Here is a 24,748-nt window from a genome sequence, read left to right as displayed (position 1 = left end):
GTCCAGGGCTATGGACATGCTCAGGAAGGACCCAGAAAGCCCTCAGCTCTCACCTCTGGCTGACCTTGAAGCACGGGGCAGAGGCTAAGGCAAAGTTGTCAACTGCTCTGGCTGAGTGCCAAAGGTCTGCCCCTCAGCCAAGCCTGGGGGATTCACTAACTCCAGGTGATTCAGGAAACCTCTGTGCAATCATTAACTGATCAATAACCAGTCAGAGACTTCAGTGGTCACACAGGACAAAGAACACAGACTTTACAGAATTAGCTCAGAAAATTCACTAAACAAACAACTACTAGTAAAAGAGCAGCAACAACAAATCCTTGGAAGGGATAAGAAACTGATTTTCGGAGTTGTCCCACTTTATTTTATAAATGTCAATTCTGAATAAAGAAACAGTTATGACATATGCAAACAAATAAGACCATATGGAACATATACAGGAAAAAGAGCGATAAATGGAAACTGTCCCCAAGACAGCCCAGGTGTTAGACATACTAGCAAAGACTTGAATTCAGCTATTCTAAATATATTCAAAGAACTAAAAGAGATCACATCTAAAGAGCCAAAGAAAATCTGATAATAGTGTCTTACCAAATAAAGAATACTAATTTAAAAATTATTTCAAAAAATAAATTATTTTAAACAAAAGAACCAAAAAGAATTCCAGAGTTGAATCATAATAACGGAAGTAAATATTCATTAGAGGGACTTAACAGCAGATATGATTGGGCAGAAGAATCAGGAACTTTAAAATATGACAATGGAGATTATCCAGCCTGAGAAACAAAAAGAGAAAAGAATGAAGAAAAATGAACAGAGTCTCAAGGGCTGTGGGATGTTGTCAAATGTACCACTAAACATGCAACGGAAGTCCCCGAAAGAGAGGAGCGAGGAAGGGAGAAGAGAGAATATTTGAAGAAATAGTGGCTGGAAACTTCCCAAATTTGAAGTAAAACATTAATCTACACATCCAAGAAGCTTAATGAAGTCTAAGTAGGATAAACTTAAAAACATCCACATCTAGACATGTCATAATCAAAGACAGAATCTTAAAAGCAACAAGAGAAAAATGACTCATTATATATAAGGGAACCTCAATAAAAATAAACGGCTAATTTCTCATCAGAAACCTTAAAGGCTAGAAGAGAGTGGGACAACATATTCAAAGTAATGAAAGAAGAAAACCCTTCAGTCAAAAATTCAATATTCAGCCTGGTTTAAAACAGCACAACAGAAGATAGTGAGGTATGGAATTTAGTTCGTCCTCCAGAGCAGGTAAGAAAGTAGTCAGGAACAGTATGGAACAACTGTTTGGGGACATCAGTGACTGGACACACAGTGCACACTAGCTGAGACCCCACACCAGCTGTAAGTCCCCTAAGCTGCAGAGGCCGATGCCCCCTCCCCACAGACATGGCAGACTGGTTCCCCAGGGAAATAGAAACAGGTCCTACTAGAAGCAGGGAAGGTAGTTCAACCTCAGGGGCTGAAAACAAGAAGCAATCTAAGCCCACCCTCTACCTCAGCCTCTGTCTCAACGACACCCCTAGCAGGGAGAGGCTGGTGAGAAGGCATCGCATCACCTTAAGCCAGTGGGGTTTAAAGTGGGCTGACAAGTGCTACCTGATAGTCAGGACAGGAAAGCGCAGAGTCTAGAGGCTCCAACCTGCTGGGTCTCATCCCCAGAGAAACTTGACGCTGCTTTCCCCCTTCTCCTGAGACATGGGACTGTCTAGTCTGGGAAAATCTGACTGGGGTCGATCATATCTGAGGAGATCTTCTTAAAAACAAAAAGTTCTGCATAGGCAGGGAAAGAACCAGAAACACAAGAGCTGAAAAATTCTGATCAGTTAAACAGAAGCTATGCTAGAGGTCTAGAATAAGTTGAACTGAATGCCAAAGAACAGTTAGAGAACAAAGCCATCCAACAAGAAAACCCTAGGTAAAGGAGTAAAAATGACCTCCAGAATAAACTGATTAAGGAAATCTAATGCCTAGACGCCAGCAAAAAATAATGAGTCATACTAGGGAAATCAAAGGTATGACCCAGTCAAAAGAATAAACCAACATTTCAAAGGAGTTTAAACAACTAATTAAGGATGTTCAAACAGACATGCAAAATCACATCAAAAATCAAATCAATGAATTGAAAGAAGATATGGCAAAAGAGAATAAGAATATATATATATGGGTGAACATAAAGAAGAGCATAAAGAGGGCAGAAAAACTAATGGAGGAAATAATCACTGAAAATTCCTCATCTCTTATGAAAGACATGAAATGACAAATCCAAGAAGTGTAGCACACCCTAAACAGAATAGATCCAAACAGAACTACTCCAAGACACCTACTAATCAGATTGTTGAATATCAAAGACAAAGATAGAATTCTGAAAGCAGCAAGAGAAAAGCAATCCATCAAATACAAGAAGCTTGATAAGACCATATGCAGATTTCTCAGCAGAAACCATGGAGACAAAAAGGCAGTGGTATGAGATATATAAGATTCTGAAAGAGAAAAACTTTGCCAGCAAAGAATTCTATTACCAGCAAAACTGTCCTTCATTGGCTAAACAAACTGTGACATTTACATAAGATGGAATATTATGGAGCTGTAAGACAGAATAAAGTTATGAAGTATGTAACAACATGAATGGACCTCAAGGACATTATGCTGAGTGTGATTAGCCAGAAACAAAAGGACAAATACTGTATGGTCTCACTGATATGAACTGACATTAGTGAATAAACTTGGAATATTTCGTTGGTAACAGAGACCATCAGGAGATAGAAATAGGGTAAGAAAAATACTTAGGAATAAATTAAAAAAAAAAGAAATAGGGTAAGATATTGGGTAATTGGAGCTGAAGGGATACAGATTGTGCAACAGGACTGAATACAAAAACTCAGAAATGGACAGCACAATATTACCTAACTGTAATACAATTATGCTAAAACACTGACGAAGCTGCATATGAGAAAGATAGAGGGAGGAGGGTTGGGGCATAAATGAAATCACAAAGAAAGATAGACGATAAAGATTGAGATGGTGTAATCTAGGAATGCCTAGAGTGTATAATGATAGTGACTAAATGTACAAATTTAAAAAATGTTTTTGCATGAGGAAAACAAAAGAATGTCATTACTGCAGTGTGCTGTAAATAGATGGTACTTAATATTTTAAAATTTCAACTAATGTGTGAGACTAAAGCAAAAAATGTTTATTTGGTACAAATCTATACTTTGACTAGTGCATCTCCTAATATAACTTATGTAGATAATCGATTGAACACCTTAAGTACACTGAACTTTGTATAGGACATGAGATTTTGTTGGTTTGTCGAGGTGATGCCCTGATGAATCCCAGAGTGATTTAATCAGTGAGTGGAAAAGTTTTTGCAAAGTCCCCTTCGGGGAATGGTGAGAACAGGGGAAAACTCAATTTCCCCAAGTTGAATTCTTGATATTCTCACAAGCAGTGTGGACAACCAAAGCTATAGGCTGAGCCCCCAGTCTTGGGGTTTGTTCTTATGAAACTTAACCCCACAGGTGATAGGGCAAGCCTACTTAAAACTAAGCTTAAGAGTCACCCCCAAGAGAACCTCTTTTGTTGCTCAGATGTGGCCTCTCTCTCCAGCCAACACAGCAAGCAAACTCACCACCCTCCCCCTGTCTATGTGGGACACGACTACCAGGGGTGTGGATTTTCCTGGCAGCGTGGGACAGAAATCCCAGAGTGAGCTGAGACTCAGCATCAAGGGATTGAGAAAACTCTAGAACGAGCTGAGACCCAGCATCAAGGGATTGAGAAAACCTTCTCGACCAAAAGGGGGAAGAGTGAAATGAGACAAAGTGTCAATGGCTGAGAGATTCCAAACAGAGTCGAGAGGTTATCCTGGAGGTTATTCTTATGCATTAAGTAGATATCACCTTGTTATCCAACATGTAATGGAGAGGCTGGAGGGAACTGCTTGAAAATGTAGACCTGTGTTCCAGTAGCCATGTTTCTTGATGATGATTGTATAATGATATAGCTTTCACAGTATGACTGTGTGATTGTGAAAACCTTGTGTCTGATGCTCCTTTTATCTACCTTGTCAACAGATGAGAGGAACATATGGAATAAAAATTAATAATAGGGGGAACAAATGTTAAAATAGATTTAGTTTGAAATGCTAGTGATCAATGAAAGGGATCAGTAAGGGGTATGGCCTGTAAATTTTTTTTTCTGTTTGTTATATTTTTCTGTTGTCTTTTTATTTCTTTTTCTGAATTGATCCTAATGTGCTGGGAAATGATCATGATGATGAATATGCAACTATGTGATGATATTGTGAATTGCTGAGTGTATGTGTTGGGAATGTTTGTGTTTCTTGTAATTTTTTTTAATTAATAAAAAAAGAAAAAAAAGTCATGTCTCTACAAACTAATGAATAAAGGAAAAGAATCAAGTTTCCTACACTTTCTATATAAATAAAATAATTAATGAAAAAAACACAAAAAAAACTGCCCTTCAAAAATGAGAGGGAGTTTAAAATATTTTCAGACAAACAGCAATTGAGAGTTTGTGACTAAGAGATTGGCTCTGCAAGAAATACTAAAGGGAGCACTACAAGTAGATAGGAAAAGACAGGAGAGAGCAGTCTGGAGAACAGTGTAGAAATGAAGTCTATCAGTAAAGGTAAAAACAGAAAAAAAGATTTGACATATAAAATTAAAAACAAAATGGTAGAAGAAAGTACTGCCCTTACAGTAATAACAACTAAATGTTAATAGATTAAACTCCCTAATCAAAAGACACAGACTGGCAGAATGGATTTTAAAAACAGGACTCATCTATATGCTATCTATAGAAGATTCACTTTAGACTGAAGGACAAAAATAGATTGAAAATGAAAGTTGGTAAAAGATATTTCATGAAAACAACAATCAGAAAAGAGCAGGAGTAGTTATACTAATAACCGACAAAATTAGGCCTCCTCAAAATTAAACAGTTTTGTGCATCAAAGAACTTTGTCAGGAAAAGTACAAAGGCAGCCCACCCAATCTGAGAGAATATTTGGAAACCACATATCAGATAAGAGTTTAGTATCCAAAATGTATAAAGAGATTCTACAACTCAGTAACAAAGACAAACAACCCAATTAAAACATGGGCAAAAGATATGAGCAGACACTTTTCAGAAGAAGAAATATCAATGACTAAAAGGCTGTTCTAATTTGTTAGCTGCCAGAATGTAATATACCAGAAACGGAATGGCTTTTTAAAAGGAGAATTTAATAAGTTGCTAGTTTACAGTTCTAAGGCCGAGAAAATGTCCCAATTAAAACAAGTCTATGGAAATGTCCAATCTAAAGCATCCAGGAAAAGATATCCTGGTTCAACAAGGCCAATGAAGTCCAGGGTTTCTCTCTCACCTGAGAAGGCACACGGTGAACACAGTCATTGTTTCTCCCTTGGCTGGAAAGGCACATGGTGAGCACAGCGTCATCGGCTAGCTTTCTCTCCTGGCTTCCTGTTTCATGAAGCTCCCCAGGAGGTGTTTTCTTTCTTCATCTCCAAAGCACTGGCTGATGGGCTCTCTGCTTCGTGGTGCTACAGCATTCTCTGTTCTCTCCAAACCTTCCATTCTCCAAAATGTTTCTGCTTTTATAGGACTACAGAAACTTATCAAGACCCACCCAAATGGGTGGAGACACATCATCACCTAATCCAGTTTAACAACCACTCTTGATTGGGTTACATTTCCAGGGAGATGATCTAATTACAGATTCAAACATGCAATATTGAATAGGGATTATTCTACCTTTACGAAATTGGATTTTGATTAAAACATGGCTTTTCTAGGGTCCATACATCCTTTCAAACCAGCACAAAGGCATATGAAAAGATGCTCAACTTCACTGGCTATTAGGGAGATGCAAATCAAAACCACTATGAGATATCATCTCACACCCACTAGAATGGCCATTATGAAAAAAGAAAATAGCAAGTGCTGGAGAGGAAGTGGAGAAACGGCACATTATTCACTGATGGTGGGAATGTAGAATGGTGCAAATGCTCTAGAAAGCAGTTTGGTTGTTCCTTAAGAAGCTAAGTATAGAATTGCCATATGATCCCACAATCCCATCACTAGGTATTTATTCAGGAGAACTGAAGGTAAGGACACAAACGTACATTTCCACATCAATGTTTATAGTGGCATTATTCATGATTGCCAAGAGATAGGAACAGCCCAAATATCCATCAACAGATGAATGGCTAAACAAGCTGTGGTATATACATATGATGGAATATTATGCAGCTGTAAGACAGAATAAAGTCATGAAGCATGTAACAACATGGATTAACACTGATGGCATTATGCTGAGTGAAATTAGACAGAAACAAAAGGACAAATACTGTATGTTTTCACTAGTATGAACTAACATGAATGAGTGAACTTTAAAAGTTAAGGTTAAGAACACAGTTTACAACAAAAATCAAATCAACGAATTGAGGGAGGATATAAAGAGGGTAATGGGCAAACAGAAAGAAGAAATCAGACGTCTGAAAAAACAAATCATAGAACTTATGGGAATGAAAGGCACAGTAAAAGAGATGAAAAAAACAATGGAAACCTATAATGTTAGATTTCAAGAGGCAGAAGATAGGATTAGTGAACTGGAGGACAGGACATCTGAAATCCAATAAGTAAAAGAAAATATAGGGAAAAGAATGAAAAAGTATGAGCAGGGACTCAGGGAATTGAATGACAACATGAACCACCCAAATATACATGTTGTGGGTGTCCCAGAAGGAGAAGAGAAGGGAAAAGGAGGAGAAAGACTAATGGAAGAAATTATCACTGAAAATTTCCCAACTTTTATGGGAGAATTAAAATGACAGATTCAAGAAGTGCAGCATACCCCAAAGCAGAATAGATCCCAATAGATATACTCCAAGACACTTACAAAGGAAAATGTTACATGTCAAAGAGAAAGAGAGAATTTTGAAAGGAGCAAGAGAAAAGCAATCCATCACATAAAAGGGAAGCCAAATAAGGCTATGCTCAGATTTCTCAGCAGAAACCTTGCAGGTGAGAAGACAGTGGTATGATATATTTAAGATGCTAAAAGAGAAAAACTGCCAACCAAGAATTCTATATCCAGCAAGTCTGTCTTTCAAAAATGAGGGGAAGGCCCTGTCTATGTGGGACATGACTCCCAGGGGTGTGGACCTTCCTGGCAATGTGGGACAGAAATCCTAGAATGAGCTGAGACTCAGCATCAAGGGATTGAGAAAACCTTCTCAATCAAAAGAGGAAAGAGTGAAATGAGACAAAGTGTCAATGGCTGAGAGACTCCAAACAGAGTTGAGAGGTTATCCTGGAGGTTGTTGTTATGCATTAAGTAGATATCACCTTGTTATCCAAGATGTAATGGAGAGGCTGGAAGGAACTACCTGAAAATGTAGAGCTGTGTTCCAGTAGCCATGTTTCTTGATGATGATTGTATAATAATATAGCTTTCACAATGTGACTGTGTGATTGTGAAAACCTTGTGTCTGATGCTCCTTTTATCTACCTTGTCAACAGACAAGTAGAACATATGGATAAAAATAAATAATAGGGATAACAAATGTTAAAATAAATTTAGTTTGAAATGCTAGTGATCAATGAAAGGGAGGGGTAAGGGGTTTGGTATGTATAATTTTTTTTCTGTTTTTGTTTTATTTCTTTTTCAGTTGTCTTTTTATTTCTTTTTCTGAATTGATCCTAATGTTCTGGGAAATGATCATGATGATGAATATGCAACTATGTGATGATATTGTGAATTACTGATTATATATGTAGAATGGAATGATCATATGTTAAGAATGTTTGTGTTTCTTTCTTGTCATATTTTTTTAATTTAAAAATTAATAAATTAAAAAAAGAATACGCAGAAAAAAAGAGTGATTGCAATACATTAAATGAATTTAAAATTACCAGTGAGGGTGGGCCATGGTGGCTCAGTAGGCAGAGGTCTCACCTACCATATGGGAGACCCGGGTTCGATTCCCAGTGCCTGCCCATGCAAAAAAAAAAAAAAAATTATCAGTGAGTTATCTAAGCTAAGTTTTTGTGTAGTAATAGATGAATGGATAATTTGGGGGAAAAAATGAGGGGGAGAGCCACAGTGGCTCAGTAGGCAGAGTTCTCACCTGCCATGCCAGAGACTGGGTTCGTTTCCAGGTGCCTGCCCATGAAAAAAAAGGGGGGGGGGAATTAAAAACATTTTCAGACAAAAAAAATCACTGAAAGAATTTGTGTCCAAGAGACCAGCTCTGAAAAAATACTAAAGGGAACACTAGAGACAGAGAGGAAAAGACAGGAGAGAGAGGTGTGGACAAGAGTGTAGAAATGAAGACTATCAGTTAAAAGTAAAAAGAAGAAAAATTAGATATGACAAATAAAATCCAAAAGGCAAAATGGTAGGAAAAAAGTGCTGCCCTTACAGTAATAACACTAAATGTTAATGGATTAAACTCCCTGATCAAAAGACATAGACTGGCAGAATGGATTAAAAAACAGGATCTATCTACATGCTGTCTACAGGAGACACATTTTAGACCCAAGGACAAACATAGGTTGAAAGTAAAAGGTTGGGAAAAGATATTTCTGCAAACAACAATCAGAAAAGAATAGGAGTAGCTATACTAATATCCAACAAATTAGACTTCAAATGTAAAACAATTAAAAGAGATAAAGAAGAACACTATGTATTTTTAAAAAGGAACAGCTTGTGCTGTTTTGAAAGGATGTATGTACCCTAGAAAAGCCATGTTTTAACCCTAATCCCATTTTATAAATCCAGCCGTTTCTTCTAATCCCTATTCAGTACTGTATGTTTGAATCTGTAATTAGATCATCTCCCTGGAGATGTGACTCAATCAAGAGTGGTTGTTAAGCTGGATTAGGTGGAGACATGTCTCCACCCATTCGGGTGGGTCTTAATTAGTTTACTGGAGATGAAGAAGGAAAACGCCTCTGTATTAGTTATGGTTCTCTAGAGAACAGAATCAACAGGGAAAACTTGCAAATATAAAATTATGAAAGTGTCTCATGTGACCGTAGGAACGCAGAGTCCAAAATCCACAGGGCAGGCTGCGAAGCCGACTCCAATGGATGGCCTGGATGAACTCCACAGGAGAGGCTCACCAGCCAAAGCAGGAATGCAACCTGTCTCCTCTGAGTCCTCCTTAAAAGGCTTCCCATGATTGCATTTAGCATCACTAATTGCAGAAGACACTCCCCTTTGGCTGATTACAAATGGAATCAGCTGTGGATGTAGCTAACGTGATCATGACCTAATCCTATGAAATGTCCTCATTGCAACAGACAGGCCAGTGCTTGCCCAATCAGATGAACAGGTACCACAACTTGGCCAAGTTGACACCTGTCCCTAACCATGACAGCCTCCCAAGGAGCTTCATGAAACAGGAAGCCAGGAGAGAAAGCTAGTAAATCATGCCGTGTTCACCACATGCCTTTCCAGATGAGTGAGAAACCCTGACTGTGTTCGCCATGTGCCTTCTCACTTGAGAGAGAAACCCTGAACTTCATTGGCCTTCTTGAACCAAGGTATCTTTCCCTGGATGCCTTAGATTGGACATTTCTATAGACTGGTTTTAATTGGGATATTTTCTTGGCCTTAAAATTGTAAACTAGCAACTTATTAAATTCCCCCTTTTAAAAACCATTCATCTCTGGTATGTTGCATTCTGGCAGCTAGCAAGCTAGAACAGATTTTGGTACCAGAAGTGGGGTGCTGCTGCTGCAGTTTGCAAATACCAAACATGTTGGAATAGCTTTTTAAATGGATAAGGGGAAAATTTTGGAGGAGCTGTGAGAAGCTTGACAGAGAAAGCCTAGAATGTTCTTAAGCGACTGATGACAGAAATGTGGATTATAAAGACACTTCTGATAAAGCCTTAGACAGAAATGAGGTACGTGTTATTATAGACTGGAAAGAAGATGAGCCTTGTTTTAAAATGTCAGATAATCTGGCAAAATTGACGAGTGGTTTTGACTGGAAGGAAGATTTTAAATGCCATAAACTTGGATATTTAGCAGAAGAGATCTCCAAATTAAATGTGAAAAGTGCAGCCTGGTTTCTCCTCACAGTTTATAGTGAAATGTGACACGAAAGAGATAAGCTGAGAACTGAACTTTTGAGTACGAAGAAACCAGAAATTGATGTTCTGGAAAATTCTGGGCTTCCAGGAGGGGCGACCGCAGAGAGTGGTGCTCCAAGTGAGGATTTGGCCAAATGTGAAACCAGTCAGCCATTTCAGAGAAAGCCAGGATTGGACATGGAGTTATCCAGGAAGGATCTGTGGGAGCTCCTTATGTCTGATGGGCATGATCCAAAGCTACTGCATAGAAAGCCAGTGAGAGTGCTGTGGGACCTGTATAAACAGAGCTGCTGCCAGTCTGGACCAGGGGGTTCAGAGAAGGGACACATTGGAGGAAAAATAACTTCAGAGGCAAAACCATGGAGGTTGAGTTCTGAAGTCAAGAAACCTTGGGCCAGGAGAGCGGACCCACCCAAGCCCATGGAGAGGGTGAGTTTGCCCCGAAGGCAGAGGACAGGCCTTCCACCTCACTGTAGTGGAAGAGTCATGCTCATGCCGCCTTACCCTTGGAGAGGGTGAAGCACATTCCTTGGGGTTTGGGGAGAACCTGGCTGCCACCACATGGAGGGGTTGAACATGTGTCCCGGAGATGGCAGAGAGCCCGGGTGCAGCCACGATCCTTGGAGAAGGTGGAGCCAAGAAAAAGGTGGTCTCTCTAGTATCCCCCAAGGTTGTGTTTGGAGGGAGGCAGTCCTCTGCATAGGCCCTTGGAAAGGGTGGGATTGCTGCTTCCAGAAGCCCCGAAGATAAATGACTCTCAGACTTTGAAATCTAATGGACTTTGCCCTGTGGGTTTTCAAAACTGTATGGGTCTGGTGACCCCTGTGTTCCTTCCTCCCTAAGGAAATGGGAATATGTATCCTATGAATGTTCCTCTTTTATATGTTGGCAGTAAATGACATGTTCTAAGTTTTACAGGTCCAGAGACAGAGGAGAATTTTGCCTAGGACAGACCATGCCTGGAATTAACTTTGATGAGATTTTATACTGTTTCTAACTTTGTATTGTGTTTGTATGATTATTGAAATGGCTTAAGGTTTTCTAATACTATTATGGAAAGGATGTAGTTTGCATTTGGAAAGAGCATGTCTTTTGGGGGTCCAAAGGGTGGAATGCACTGGTTTGAATCTGTGGTGGACCCTAGAAAAGCCATGTCCTTTAATCCTCATTCAATATTGCTGGGTGGGAGCATTTTGAGTGTTCCCATGGAGATGTGACCCGCCCAATTATGGGTGGTAACTTTTGATTAGATGATATCCATGGAGGTGTGTCTCCACCCATTGTATCCAGCAAAACTATCCTTAAAAATTAAGAGAAATTAAAGGATTAAAATTAATTTATCCTTTAAAAATTGAAATGCTAAATTAGTAATTTGTCACTAGGAGACCTGCCCTACAAGAAATACTAAAAAGAGTCCTTTTATACTAGCAAATTGAATCTCATAACATATAAAAAGGTTATACATCATGACCAAGTGGGATTCTTTCCAGGAATGCAAGGTTACTTCAACATGTAAAATTCAATCAATGTAATACACCACATTAATAAAATAAAGGACAAAACACTCATGATCATCTCAACAGAGACAATAACCAACAGCCTTTCATGACAAAAACACCCAACAAACTAGGAATAAAAGTGAACTTCCTCAAACTGATAAAGGGCACTTATGAAAAACCCCCAGCTAACCTTATACTCAATGGTGAAAGACTAAAAGCCTTCCCCCTAAGATTAGAAACAAGTCGAGGATGTCTGCTCTCACCACTTCTATTTGACATTGTACTAGAGTTCTAATGAGGACAATTAGGCAAGAAAATGAAAAATAAAAAAGACATCCAGATCACAAAGGCAAAAAATAAAACTATCTCTATTTGCAGATGACAAGATTTTATATATAGAAAATCCCATGACATCTAGGAAAAAATCTATTAGATCTAGTAAATAAATTCAGCAAGTGACTGTCTGGGAGAACCAGCTCTAGTGAGATCGCTGAGGGGCGCGGGCTTTCCCGGGCAGGACGGCAAGCGGCCAGAGTCCCTCCCTTCCTCCTTCCCAGGCCAGCTAGCAGAATTGGGCAGGCGGTCCCCTTGGGCCGCGGCGGCTGGCACCCACACCATGCGAGGCCCCCCGGACCAACTGAGAGAGTTGGGTCGGAAATCCCCAGACTGCGGAGAATGGTGACCAGGGGGTCCCTTCCAAACACGTGACTCCCCGGTCCGGCTGGGAACAGTGCACTCTCCTGGGCTGTGGCAGCTGGCGCCCTCCCGCCATGCTTGGTGCCCCGGGCCGACTAGGAAATTCGGTCGGGCGCTCTCCCGTGCTGCAGTGGCCAGCGACCCTCCCCGCATTCGGATCCCTGGGCCGGCTGGCACTCTTCCAAGATGCTTCGGTTGCCGAACCTCCCCTATGGCGAGAGTTTTCCAAAATTAAAGGACCCACAGCAACTTTCACTGGTGGAACCTGTAGACAAACGTGTGCCACGAGCGCCACCTACTGGGCAGGATAAGAAAAACAGAACCCAGAGATTTCACAGAAAAATCTTTCAACCTGTGGGGTCCAACACCCAGGGAAATCTGACTAAATGCCCAGACGCCAGCAGAAGATAACGGATCACGCTCAGAAAATTGAAAATATGGCCCAGTCAAAGGAACAAACCAATAGTTCAAATGAGATACAGGAGCTGAAACAACTAATGCTGAATATACGAACAGAAATGGAAAACCTCTTCAAAAACGAAATCGATAAATTGAGGGAGGACACGAAGAAGACATGGACTGAACAAAAAGAAGAAATAGAAAAACTGAAAAAACAAATCACAGAGCTTATGGAAGTGAAGGATAAAGTAGAAAAGATGGAAAAAACAATGGATACATACAATGATAGATTTAAAGAGACAGAAGATAGAATTAGTGATTTGGAGGATGGAACATCTGAATTCCAAAAACAAACAGAAACTATCCAGAAAGAATGGAAAAATTTGAACAGGGTATCAGGGAACTCAAGGACAATATGAACCGCACAAATATACGTGTTGTGGGTGTCCCAGAAGGAGAAGAGAAGGGAAAAGGAGGAGAAAAACTAATGGAAGAAATTATCACTGAAAATTTCCCAATTCTTATGAAAGACCTAAAATTACAGATCCAAGAAGTGCAGCGCACCCCAAAGAGATTAGACCCAAATAGGCTTTCCCCAAGACACTTACTAGTTAGAATGTCAGAGGTCAAAGAGAAAGAGAGGATCTTGAAAGCAGCAAGAGAAAAATAATCCATCACATACAAGGGAAACCCAATAAGACTATGTGTAGATTTCTCAACAGAAACCATGGAAGCTAGAAGACAGTGGGATGATATATTCAAGTTACTAAAAGAGAAAAACTGCCAACCAAGAATCCTATATCCAGCAAAATTGTCCTTCAAAAATGAGGGAGAAATTAAAACATTCTCAGACAAAAAGTCACTAAGAGAATTTGTGACCAAGAGACCAGCTCTGCAAGAAATACTAAAGGGAACACTAGAGTCAGATACGAAAAGACAGAAGAGAGAGGTATGGAGAAGAGTGTAGAAAGAAGGAAAGTCAGATATAATATATATAAAACAAAAGGCAAAATGGTAGACGAAAATATTATCCAAACAGTAATAACACTAAATGTTAATGGACTGAATTCCCCAATCAAAAGACATAGACTGGCAGAATGGATTAAAAAACAGGATCCTTCTATATGCTGTCTACAGGAAACACATCTTAGACCCAAAGATAAATATAGGTTGAAAGTGAAAGGTTGGGAAAAGATATTTCATGCACATAACAACCAGAAAAGAGCAGGAGTGGCTATACTAATATCCAACAAATTAGACTGCAAATGTAAAACAGTTCAAAGAGACAAAGAAGGACACTATATACTAATAAAAGGAACAATTAAACAAGAAGACATAACAATCATAAATATTAATGCACCGAACCAGAATGCCCCAAAATACGCGAGGAATACACTGCAAACACTGAAAAGGGAAATAGACACATGTACCATAATAGTTGGAGACTTCAATTCACCACTCTCATCAATGGACAGAACATCTAGACAGAGGATCAATAAAGAAATAGAGAATCTGAATATTACTATAAACGAGCTAGACTTAACAGACATTTATAGGACATTACATCCCACAACAGCAGGATACACCTTTTCTCAAGTACTCATGGATCATTCTCAAAGATAGACCATATGCTGGGTCACAAAGCAAGTCTTAACAAATTTAAAAAGATTGAAATCATACACAACACTTTCTCGAATCATAAAGGAATGAAGTTGGAAATCAATAATAGGCGGAGTGCCAGAAAATTCACAAATACATGGAGGCTCAACAACATACTCTTAAACAACAAGTGGGTCAAAGAAGAAATTGCAAGAGAAATTAGTAAATACCTTGAGGCGAATGAAAATGAAAACACAACATATCAAAACTTATGGGACGCAGCAAAGGCAGTGCTAAGAGGGAAATTTATTGCCCTAAATGCCTGTATCAGAAAAGAAGAAAAGGCAAAAATGCAGGAATTAACTGCCCACTTGGAAGAACTGGAGAAAGAAGAGCAAACTAATCCCAAAGCAAGCAAAAGGAAAGAAATAACAAAGATTAGAGCAGAAATAAATGAAATTGAGAACATGAAAACAATAGAGAAAATCAATAAGACCAGAAGTTGGTTCTATGAGAAAATCAATGAGATTGATGGGCCCTTAGCAAGATTGACAAAAAGAAGAAGAGAGAGGATGCAAATAAATAGGATCATAAATGGAAGAGGAGACATAACTACTGACCTCACAGAAATAAAGGAGGTAATAACAGGATACTATGAACAACTTTACACTAATAAATACAACAATTTAGATGAAATGGACGGGTTCCTGGAAAGACATGAACAACCAACTTTGACTCAAGAAGAAATAGATGACCTCAACAAACCAATCACAAGTAAAGAAATTGAATTAGTCATTCAAAAGCTTCCTAAAAAGAAAAGTCCAGGACCAGACGGCTTCACATGTGAATTCTATCAAACATTCCAGAAAGAATTAGTACCAACTCTCCTCAAACTCTTCAAAAAAATCGAAGTGGAGGGAAAGCTACCTAATTCATTCTATGAAGCCAACATCACCCTCATACCAAAACCAGGCAAAGATATTACAAAAAAAGAAAACTACAGACCAATCTCTCTAAATGAATATAGATGCAAAAATCCTCAATAAAATTCTAGCAAATCGTATCCAACAACACATTAAAAGAATTATACATCATGACCAAGTAGGATTCATCCCAGGTATGCAAGGATGGTTCGACATAAGAAAATCAATTAAGTAATACACCATATCAACAAATCAAAGCAGAAATATCACATGATCATCTCAATTGACGCAGAGAAGGCATTTGACAAGATTCGACATCCTTTCCTGTTGAAAACACTTCAAAAGATAGGAATACAAGGGAACTTCCTTAAAATGATAGAGGGGATATATGAAAAACCCACAGCTAATATCATCCTCAATGGGGAAAAATTGAAAACTTTCCCCCTAAGATCAGGAACAAGACAAGGATGTCCACTATCACCACTATTATTCAACATTGTGTTGGAGGTTCTAGCCAGAGCAATTAGACAAGAAAAAGACATACAAAGCATCAAAACTGGAAAGGAAGAAGTAAAACTATCACTGTTTGAAGACGATATGATACTATACGTCGAAAACCCGGAAAAATCCACAACAAAACTACTAGAGCTAATAAATGAGTACAGCAAAATAGCAGGTTACAAGATCAACATTCAAAAATCTGTAGCATTTCTATACACTAGTAATGAACAAGCTGAGGGGGAAATCGAGAAACGAATCCCATTTACAATTGCAACTAAAAGAATAAAATACCTAGGAATAAATTTAACTAAAGAGACAAAAAACCTATACAAAGAAAACTACAAAAAACTGCTAAAAGAAATCACAGAAGACCTAAATAGATGGAAGGGCATACCGTGTTCAGGGATTGGAAGACTAAATATAGTTAAGATGTCAATCCTACCTAAATTGATCTACAGATTCAATGCAATACCAATCAAAATCCCAACAACTTATTTTTCAGAAATAGAAAAACCAATAAGCAAATTTATCTGGAAGGGCAGGGTGCCCCGAATTGCTAAAAACATCTTGAGGAAAAAAAATGAAGCTGGAGGTCTCGCGCTGCCTGACTTTAAGGCATATTATGAAGCCACAGTGGTCAAAACAGCATGGTATTGGCATAAAGATAGATATATCGACCAATGGAATCGAATAGAGTGCTCAGATATAGACCCTCTCATCTATGGACATTTGATCTTTGATAAGGCAGTCAAGCCAACTCACCTGGGACAGAACAGTCTCTTCAATAAATGGTGCCTAGAGAACTGGATATCCATATGCAAAAGAATGAAAGAAGACCCATATCTCACACCTTATACAAAAGTTAACTCAAAATGGATCAAAGATCTAAACATTAGGTCTAAGACCATAAAACAGTTAGAGGAAAATGTAGGGAGATACCTTATGAAACTTACAATTGGAGGCGGTTTTATGGACCTTAAACCTAAAGCAAGAGCACTGAAGAAGGAAATAAATAAATGGGAGCTCCTCAAAATTAAACACTTTTGTGCATCAAAGAACTTCATCAAGAAAGTAGAAAGACAGCCTACACAATGGGAGATAATATTTGGAAATGACATATCAGATAAAGGTCTAGTATCCAGAATTTATAAAGAGATTGTTCAACTCAACAACAAAAAGACAGCCAATCCAATTACAAAATGGGAAAAAGACTTGAACAGACACCTACCAGAAGAGGAAATACAAATGGCCAAAAGGCACATGAAGAGATGCTCAATGTCCCTGGCCATTAGAGAAATGCAAATCAAAACCACAATGAGATATCATCTCACACCCACCAGAATGGCCATTATCAACAAAACAGAAAATGACAAGTGCTGGAGAGGATGTGGAGAAAGAGGCACACTTATCCACTGTTGGTGGGAATGTCAAATGGTGCAACCACTGTGGAAGGCAGTTTGGCGATTCCTCAAAAAGCTGAATATAGAATTGGCATACGACCCAGCAATACCATTGCTGGGTATCTACTCAAAGGACTTAAGGGCAAAGACACAAACGGACATTTGCACACCAATGTTTATAGCAGCGTTATTTACAATTGCAAAGAGATGGAAACAGCCAAAATGTCCATCAACAGAAGAATGGCTAAACAAACTGTGGTATATACATACGATGGAATATTACGCAGCTTTAAGTTATGAAGCATGTAATAACATGGATGGACCTAGAGAACATTATGCTGAGTGAGTCCAGCCAAAAACTAAAGGACAAATACTGTATGGTCCCACTGATGTGAACGGACATTCAAGAATAAACTTGGAATATGTCATTGGTAACAGAAAGATCCAGGATACAAGATCAATATAAAAATATTTGTTGTATCTACATAGCAGCAATCTACAACTTGAAAATGAAAATAAGTAAACAATTACATTTACAACAACATCAGAAAGAAAAAAATATTCAGGAATAAGCTTAACAAAAAGAGTGTAAGACTCATACATTGACAACTACAAAACATCATTGAAAGAAATTAAAAATCTAAATAAACTGAAAGACACATTGTGTTCATGAATCAGAAGGCTTAATATTGTGAAGATGTAATATTCCCCAATTATTCTACAGGTTCAGTGCAACCCCTACTAAATTTCCAGCTGCCTTTTATTTTTATGTTTTTGTAGAAATTAGCAAGTTGATCTTAAAATGTGTATGGGGACGGGCCACGGTGGCTCAGCAGGCAAGAACGCTTGCCTGCCATGCCAGAGGACCCGGGTTCGATTTCCGGTGCCTGCCCATGTAAAAAAAAAAAAAGATGTGTATGGAAATGTAATGGACCCAGAATAGCTTAAAGAATCTTGAAAAAGAAGAATGAGTTGGAAAATTCACACTTCCTGATTTCAAACTTGCTGCAGAACCACCACGATCAAAATTATTTGGTATTGACATAAGCACAGTAATATAAATCCATGGAATAGAACTGAGAGACCAGAAATAAACCCACATATCTATGCTCAATTGGTTTTCTACAAGGGTAACAAGGCAATCGAACAGGGAAAGAACATTCTTCAAAAAATGGTATGGGGGCAATTGCAAAAGTATGAATTCAGATCCTCACATCATTTACAAAATTTAACTCAAAGTGGATCAAATGTGGAAGCCAAAACTATAATACTCTTAGAAGAAAACATAGGTGTAAACCTTCATGACCTTGGAACAAGCAACGACTTCTTAGATCTGACACCAAACACATAAACAAGAGAAAAAATAAATTGGTGAATGTCCCTGATGAAGAACAAAATAAATAAAATAAATTGGACTTTATCAGAGTCAAAAAAAACTAAAAAACTTCTGCGTCCACTTTCAAGAAACTGTGGACAATCCATAGAATGGGAGAAAATACCTGCAAGTCATATGTCTCTTATAAGGGTCTAGTGTCCACAATACATACAGATCTCACAGTTCAATAATAAAAAGACAAATCACCCAATTTAAAAATGGGCAAAGGATTTGAAGAGACATTTCTCCACCAGAGATATACAAATGGCCTATAAGCTCATGAAAAGACGTTCAATGTCATTAGTCCTCAGGTGTGTGATACATAAGGCATCTCCCACCTGGCCGAGGACTGATATGGCCCCTGCCTGCCTCCTCCTCCTTGGGCGTCCCCTGCCACCCCCCAACTCCCTGGAGGCACGCGGAGCTTTGGCTGCTATAAACTTGAACACTGCCCGCCCTGAGCGCATCTTGTTTTACAAATAAAGTGCACACCCAGATGTTTTTCCCAAAACTTGCATGCATGACTCTGGCACTCAGCCACCTTTATCCCAGCCCTATATAATCTAAAGAGCAGCTGCTCTGGGTGCAGACCTACTCGGGTGAATTTTTGCCATCTTTCTGTCAATTGTGAAGTAGCTGCAGCTCTCTGTACCTAAGTTACCCAAATAATGCTTGAGGACTCACCCTCCCCCCTCATTATGGGGCAGTTTGAGGCAATCCTAGCTGGGTCTCACCCCATTTCTTCTTTCAGGGTGCATCCTGCCTCTGGTTTGCTGGTTCACCAGACACAACATTAGGGAAACGCAAGTTAAAGCCACAGTGAGGTGTCATTCACATCCTCAAGGAAGGTTATATAGAAAAATACAGAAATAAGTGAGGATGTGGAGAACCTGGAGCCCTCATAGACTGCCGGTGCAGCCACTTTGGAAAACAGTTTGGCAGTTCCTCAAACAGTTAAGAGCTGCCACGTGACCCAGAATCCCATTCTTGGAAGAGAATTCCCAAGATAATTGAAAACTTATGTTCATACACAGAGTTGTGCGTGAATGCTCACAGCAGCGTTATTCATGATAGCTAAAAAGTGGAAACAGCTCAAATGTCTGCCAGCTGATGGGTGAACGAGATGTGGTGTTTTCATGCACAGAATATAATTTGGCCATAAAAGAGGAATGAAGCACCCATCTATGCTACAATGTGGATGAACCAACCAACACATGATGCTGATGGAAAAGGCCAGACAGAACAGGCTGGGTGGTTTATGATTCTATTTATATGAAATGTCCAGAATAGTGAAGTGTCCAGAATGCTCTAATACCAGCGGTATTTTAGTGGCTGCCCAGAGACAGGGGAGGGTGAACTTTATCTGCTATAGGTTCGGGGTTTCCTTTTTGAGTGATGAAAATATTCTGAAATATAAGATAGTGTGATGGCTCACACATGCTAAACACCACTGAATTGAATACCTTAAGGGATGAATTTATACATTAAGAGGTGATTTATTTATTTCTATCTCAATAGAGATATCTTCCTAAGTACTCCTGCTGAGCTCCACCTTGGACCAATTAAATCAGCATCTCTTGGAGCAGAGCAGAGATGGCATTCTTAGAAAAACTCTCTAGGTAAGTTTAAAGTGGCTGCAGGGTTGAGCATCTCCGCTGCAGGCTCTGTCACCTGTCCATTCCACATCTCAGTGCCATGGGGACAGCGGATGTGCCTCTCTCATGAGAAACACACCAGGGCGGGGGTGATGGAGTGTAAAGAGGCAGAGAGGCCTTGGGGAACGGCCAGTAGTTGCCAGGTGGGCCTGTGGGTTAGAGCTGCCAGAGCCTTGGCTTTTCCATGAGAAGCTAAAAATGAAGATTTTTATGGGGAATTGTCCCACTAAAAAATATTGGCTTAAAATTTTGAAAGAAAAGACATCAAGCAGGCCAAGCCAAGAAAATCCACAGCTTGTATCTAGTAAATCTGCATCTCATTTAAGGAAGAAGCATGCAAAGTGAAAACTGGCATAGTAAATATCTAAGTCCTTAAATTAGCCTTGACTCCTTAGGACCTGGGGTCCTGGAAGTATAAAGCAGTGGCTTTCTTTTTTCGGGGAGGGTGGAAGTGTCGGGGGAAGATGTAGGGGTAAACGGCAACAGAACAGATTAAAAAAAAACAACCTTTTCTCTTCTTTTTTCCCCAAGACCAGCATAAGGTAATATGAAAGGATCAAATGGTTTGTCCCACAGCCATAGGCTGTAACCCCTGGCCTACCCCAAACTGTACGAATTTCTTCCTTTGGCACCTGTTGGGGATTGAATCCTGCTCCCCACAAAAGGCACGCTCAGATCCCATCCCCTGGTCCCGTGGGTGTAGGCCCATTTATAAACAGGACCTTTGAAGACGTTACTAGTTAGGGTGTGACCCAAACTGAATGGGGTGGGGGGTGTAATCCAACACAGCGGAAGTCCTCATAAACAAAGGAAATTGGACATGGAAGATAACTAGGGGGAGCAGGCAGAAGCTGGAAACCAACCGAGCCCAGAAGAGAAAGGAGATGTCACCATGTGCAGTGCCATGTGACATGGCAGAAAAGCCCAGGAGCTCTGTAGATCGCCAGCCATCCAGAAGACGTGGGCCCCGGGAGAAAGCCAGCCTGCTAGCTGACAACATGAGCCAATAACTCCTGCTGGGAAGCTGACCATCGGGTGGCATTGGTTTGAGCAGCTGGGAAACTAAAACAGCATCCAAAGCCCTTTCTGAGCTGATCCCTGCAAACCTTACCAGACCAACCTCCGGGGACTGTGCCCTCCCTCAAAGAGTCCAAACTCCTAAGAGTTTCTGGAATAAGCCATGACGTCTCACCTTCGCATATGCCAATCCTTCCACCTGGAACACCCTTCCAGTCTCCCCCACCACCTTGCCAACCACCCCCTCCCTGGGGAGAGCCAGCCTCTCCCCCCACCCCCCCATCCCCTTCGTGTCTCCTAAGCACATACGTCCTGTGAAACTCACTGCACTAAACCCTGAGCGGCCGTTCCCTGCTGCCTGCCCTGAGACGGAGCTCACCAAGGACAGGTGGGTGCACAGTACATGTATGTTCATTGGCATTGCTTAAACTATTTTTTTTTTTAACTTTTAATTTTAAATGAATTTCCGACTTAAACTGCTGCTACAACTGCACGCATAGCCTGGGTGTCAGCACTGCCTGACCTACTGGGTGCTGGACGCTGGTCAGCTGTAGGAAGACCCCCACCCCCCCACTTTCTCCTCTGGGCCCAGACTCCTCGGCCTCAGGCTCAGGTCGGGAGGACAAGGCTGGCCTCCGGCTGAACCCGGCCCCTCCTCACCGATCTGCCCGTTGTAGCACCCTCCCAGGAGAACGTGGGAGTCCTTGGGGTTGTACTCCAGGGTGACGAGAGGAGAGCATGGCTTCAGGGCAATTTCAGGCTTGTTGGGGTTTTCTATAAAGCAGAAAAAAGAAAAAAAAAAAAGTCCTACCAGGCCTGGAAAGAAAAGGTACAGGTCAGCCGGCTTAACCCCTTCCACCCCCAGCCTGGCGCGCGTCCCCTAAGAGAGAAGCGTCCGCCGTACCAGCCACCATCTCTGGTCCCCAGTGCCCAGAATCTGGCACGCTTGGTCCCGGAGCTCGGCTGACGATCAGTTTTGGGGTGTGTACGTGGTTGTGCACACGTGTGCACACGTGTGAATTTTATTTCTAGTCCATTTCCCAGGATTGGTGGGAAACAAGGTTTTGACCCTAAGGTTTTTACATCAAGTCAACTCTTCACTAACTTCTCTGAGCAGTTTCAGCAACAGTCCTGGGGCTAAGGGTGGAGCTGCCCCCGGTGGGAATGCTGTAAGAACTCAACGAGCTGCTCAAGTGTTCCGCTCTGTGCAGCCCTGAAGCCCACAAGGGTGCTGACACCTCCTTAGATAATGGCAGCGGTGACGGGGAGCCTGGGAGGGTGGTGGCGCTCTCCCTGGCACCTGCCTGGGAGCTCCTCTAACAGTTGGTGCCCCAAGCGCACACGCTGCCCCCTGGCGGCCGCGAATTACGAGCACCTGTCTGCAAAGGTGGGATGAAGGCGGGTCCCCCACCCCCTCGGGTCCCTGCTAGGGACTCTTTCTGCTGGGTCCTTTAGGGCCGCAGAGTGGGACTTAATGCATCTGGCCTTAAGGCCCCACCATTAAGGATGTGGAAATGAAGGGAGTTTCCTGCTTCTGATTTGGCCCTGCCTCTACCTTCCTCCATCCTCGCTTGTGCTGGCCTCACTATGCCCTTGGCATCCCCTGGCCATGGGAACCCCTCTGCCTCTCACCCAGGTCCCAGATGTATGAATCGTAACTCATGCCCGCAGGCGCCCGCTGAAAATCCAAGCAAGAGTACGCCACTGCCAACTTCCGGTTGTCATCTGGGTGCCAGGAGAGGTGCGTGGCTGCCCGTTTGATATCCTGGGGATCCCTTCAGGGGAAAGCAAAAAGGGCACAGGCTGAAGCATAGAGCTCCCCAAATTTATTTACTTAATTTTTCATGGGAAAAAACACCATATGTATATATTTAAGCGATCACAGTCACTCGGAGAAATTCATTTATTTGGGTGGAGGGTTTCTTTTTCAAACAAAGGGTAGAGGACGCCTATAAATGGAAAACCAATCTCACCAGCCATAAGCTGAAGGTAACAATGCAAATTAAAACAATAGAAGTAATATATTTCATTCCTGCTGGTTACTTTCACCTGCTGAAAGCTTGGAGCCTGAGGCCTGAGCGCCCACTAATATTTTAAAGGGGGGATCGGGTGAGAGGGCACTAACAAGAGTTAGTGAGGTGTTAAAGACTTAATGTCCGGAACTGAGACTTTCCCCTTTAACTAATCTGGCGGAAGGAGTGGAAGTAGGACACTGCAAGCTCTTTCTGGTCTTGTGGTTCGACCATGTGGTCCGGCCCTGGGAACTACTGCAGCAGGAAGGGCCCAGTGGGGGTTCCAGACACCCAGGGCCAGCTCTGCTTTGGTTCCCCATCCTGAGGCGGGAAGATTTCTAATGTATCCTCCTGCCTGGATGACCCAGACACAAGCAGCCCCTGCCCAGCCCCTCACACCCCTCCCTGGGTTCCCGGCCTGGTCCCGCCCTCTGCTCTGCAGAGGTCCTTTCTGGTCATGCTGGGCCTGGGTCAGGTAAACCCCAGGCCGCTCTCCCGATCGATCAATCGGGTGTTTCTCAAACAACTTCCCCAGAGGTGGCCCTGGAAGCCAGTCACTTTCAAAACACCTCCAGCACCGCTTGGACCAAAGCCCTCCTGCTCCCCCTGCCCACCCACCCCCCACGTGCCCCCACGTGCTCAGGGACACCCCGCCCTTCCCGCCTCAGTTTCCCCAAGCTCTCCTTCCCTCCCAGCTTCTTCCCTACGCCCTGCAACGGTGTTCACAGTCTCTGGTTTGGGTGGGGCTCCTTAGAAGCAGAGCTTGAGCCAGGGATTCTAGGGCTAATGGTTTAATAAGGGGATCATCGCAGGAGAAACCTATAAAGAAGTGAAGAAAGCCAAACAGGGCAGGGGACAGTGCTCAGCCAAGGCGTCATTTCCCATGACCCCCAGCTTGGGCCTGAGCCCTTGGGGAGCACTGGAGTACGAAAGGCCCCAAAGCACCATCCCACCTTGTAGCTAAGGGGCCGGCTCTAGTACCCCCATATCAGCCAGACACTGGCTGCAAGTCACCCTCAGGGGAGGGCACAATCTCCCTGGTGTTTCTAGACGAGGCAGCTCCCATCAGCCAAGGGCACGTCTCTGGAGAAGGGGCAGCCTGAGCCCTTTGCATCCAATGCTCTCAGGGCCTGGGAGAGGGCAAAGGATGGGGCAACCACTGCATCTTCTACGCCCCTCCCAACACACAACATCCTCTGTTGATCTCATGATCATCACACTAATAGGGCTCAACCTCCCTGAACTTCCTAGAAGAGTAGACCATTACTGCTCTGCCACCATCATCCCTGAGCCCTCCTCAGCTCTCCTCCTGGCAGCCACCGCTGTCCCCAGAACCAGCAGACACTTCATCACTCATCCGACGAGGCATCTTTGCTGCACTGCGACCTGCTGACCACCCTTCCTTGGTGAAATGTCCAACTCTTTTGGCTTCCATGAGATCTTGCTGATTTCCCCTCCCTCCTCTGGCCATGCCTTCCCAGGGCTCGGATGCATTTCTCACTCTCCACCCCCAGG

General features: G+C 41.8%; 1 protein-coding gene across 1 annotated transcript in view; it reads right to left on the bottom strand.

Annotated features, from left to right (window-relative positions):
- The window catches only part of DNAI2 (dynein axonemal intermediate chain 2), a 49,998-nt gene that overhangs the window by 15,894 nt on the left and 9,356 nt on the right, over window positions 1–24,748 (bottom strand). Inside the window, exons 5-6 of the mRNA XM_077163724.1 lie at window positions 22,854–22,996; window positions 21,882–21,995 (exon numbers count right to left, since the gene is read on the bottom strand). Of these exons, the coding sequence (XP_077019839.1) occupies window positions 21,882–21,995; window positions 22,854–22,996 (257 nt within the window). The remainder of the gene's footprint in view (window positions 1–21,881; window positions 21,996–22,853; window positions 22,997–24,748) is intronic.

This window comes from Tamandua tetradactyla, chromosome 6 (assembly GCF_023851605.1).
Source record: "Tamandua tetradactyla isolate mTamTet1 chromosome 6, mTamTet1.pri, whole genome shotgun sequence".
NCBI classification, from domain to species: Eukaryota; Metazoa; Chordata; class Mammalia; order Pilosa; family Myrmecophagidae; genus Tamandua; species Tamandua tetradactyla.
Note: the sequence above shows the minus strand (reverse complement) of the source record. Positions and strands in the feature narration are given on the sequence as shown.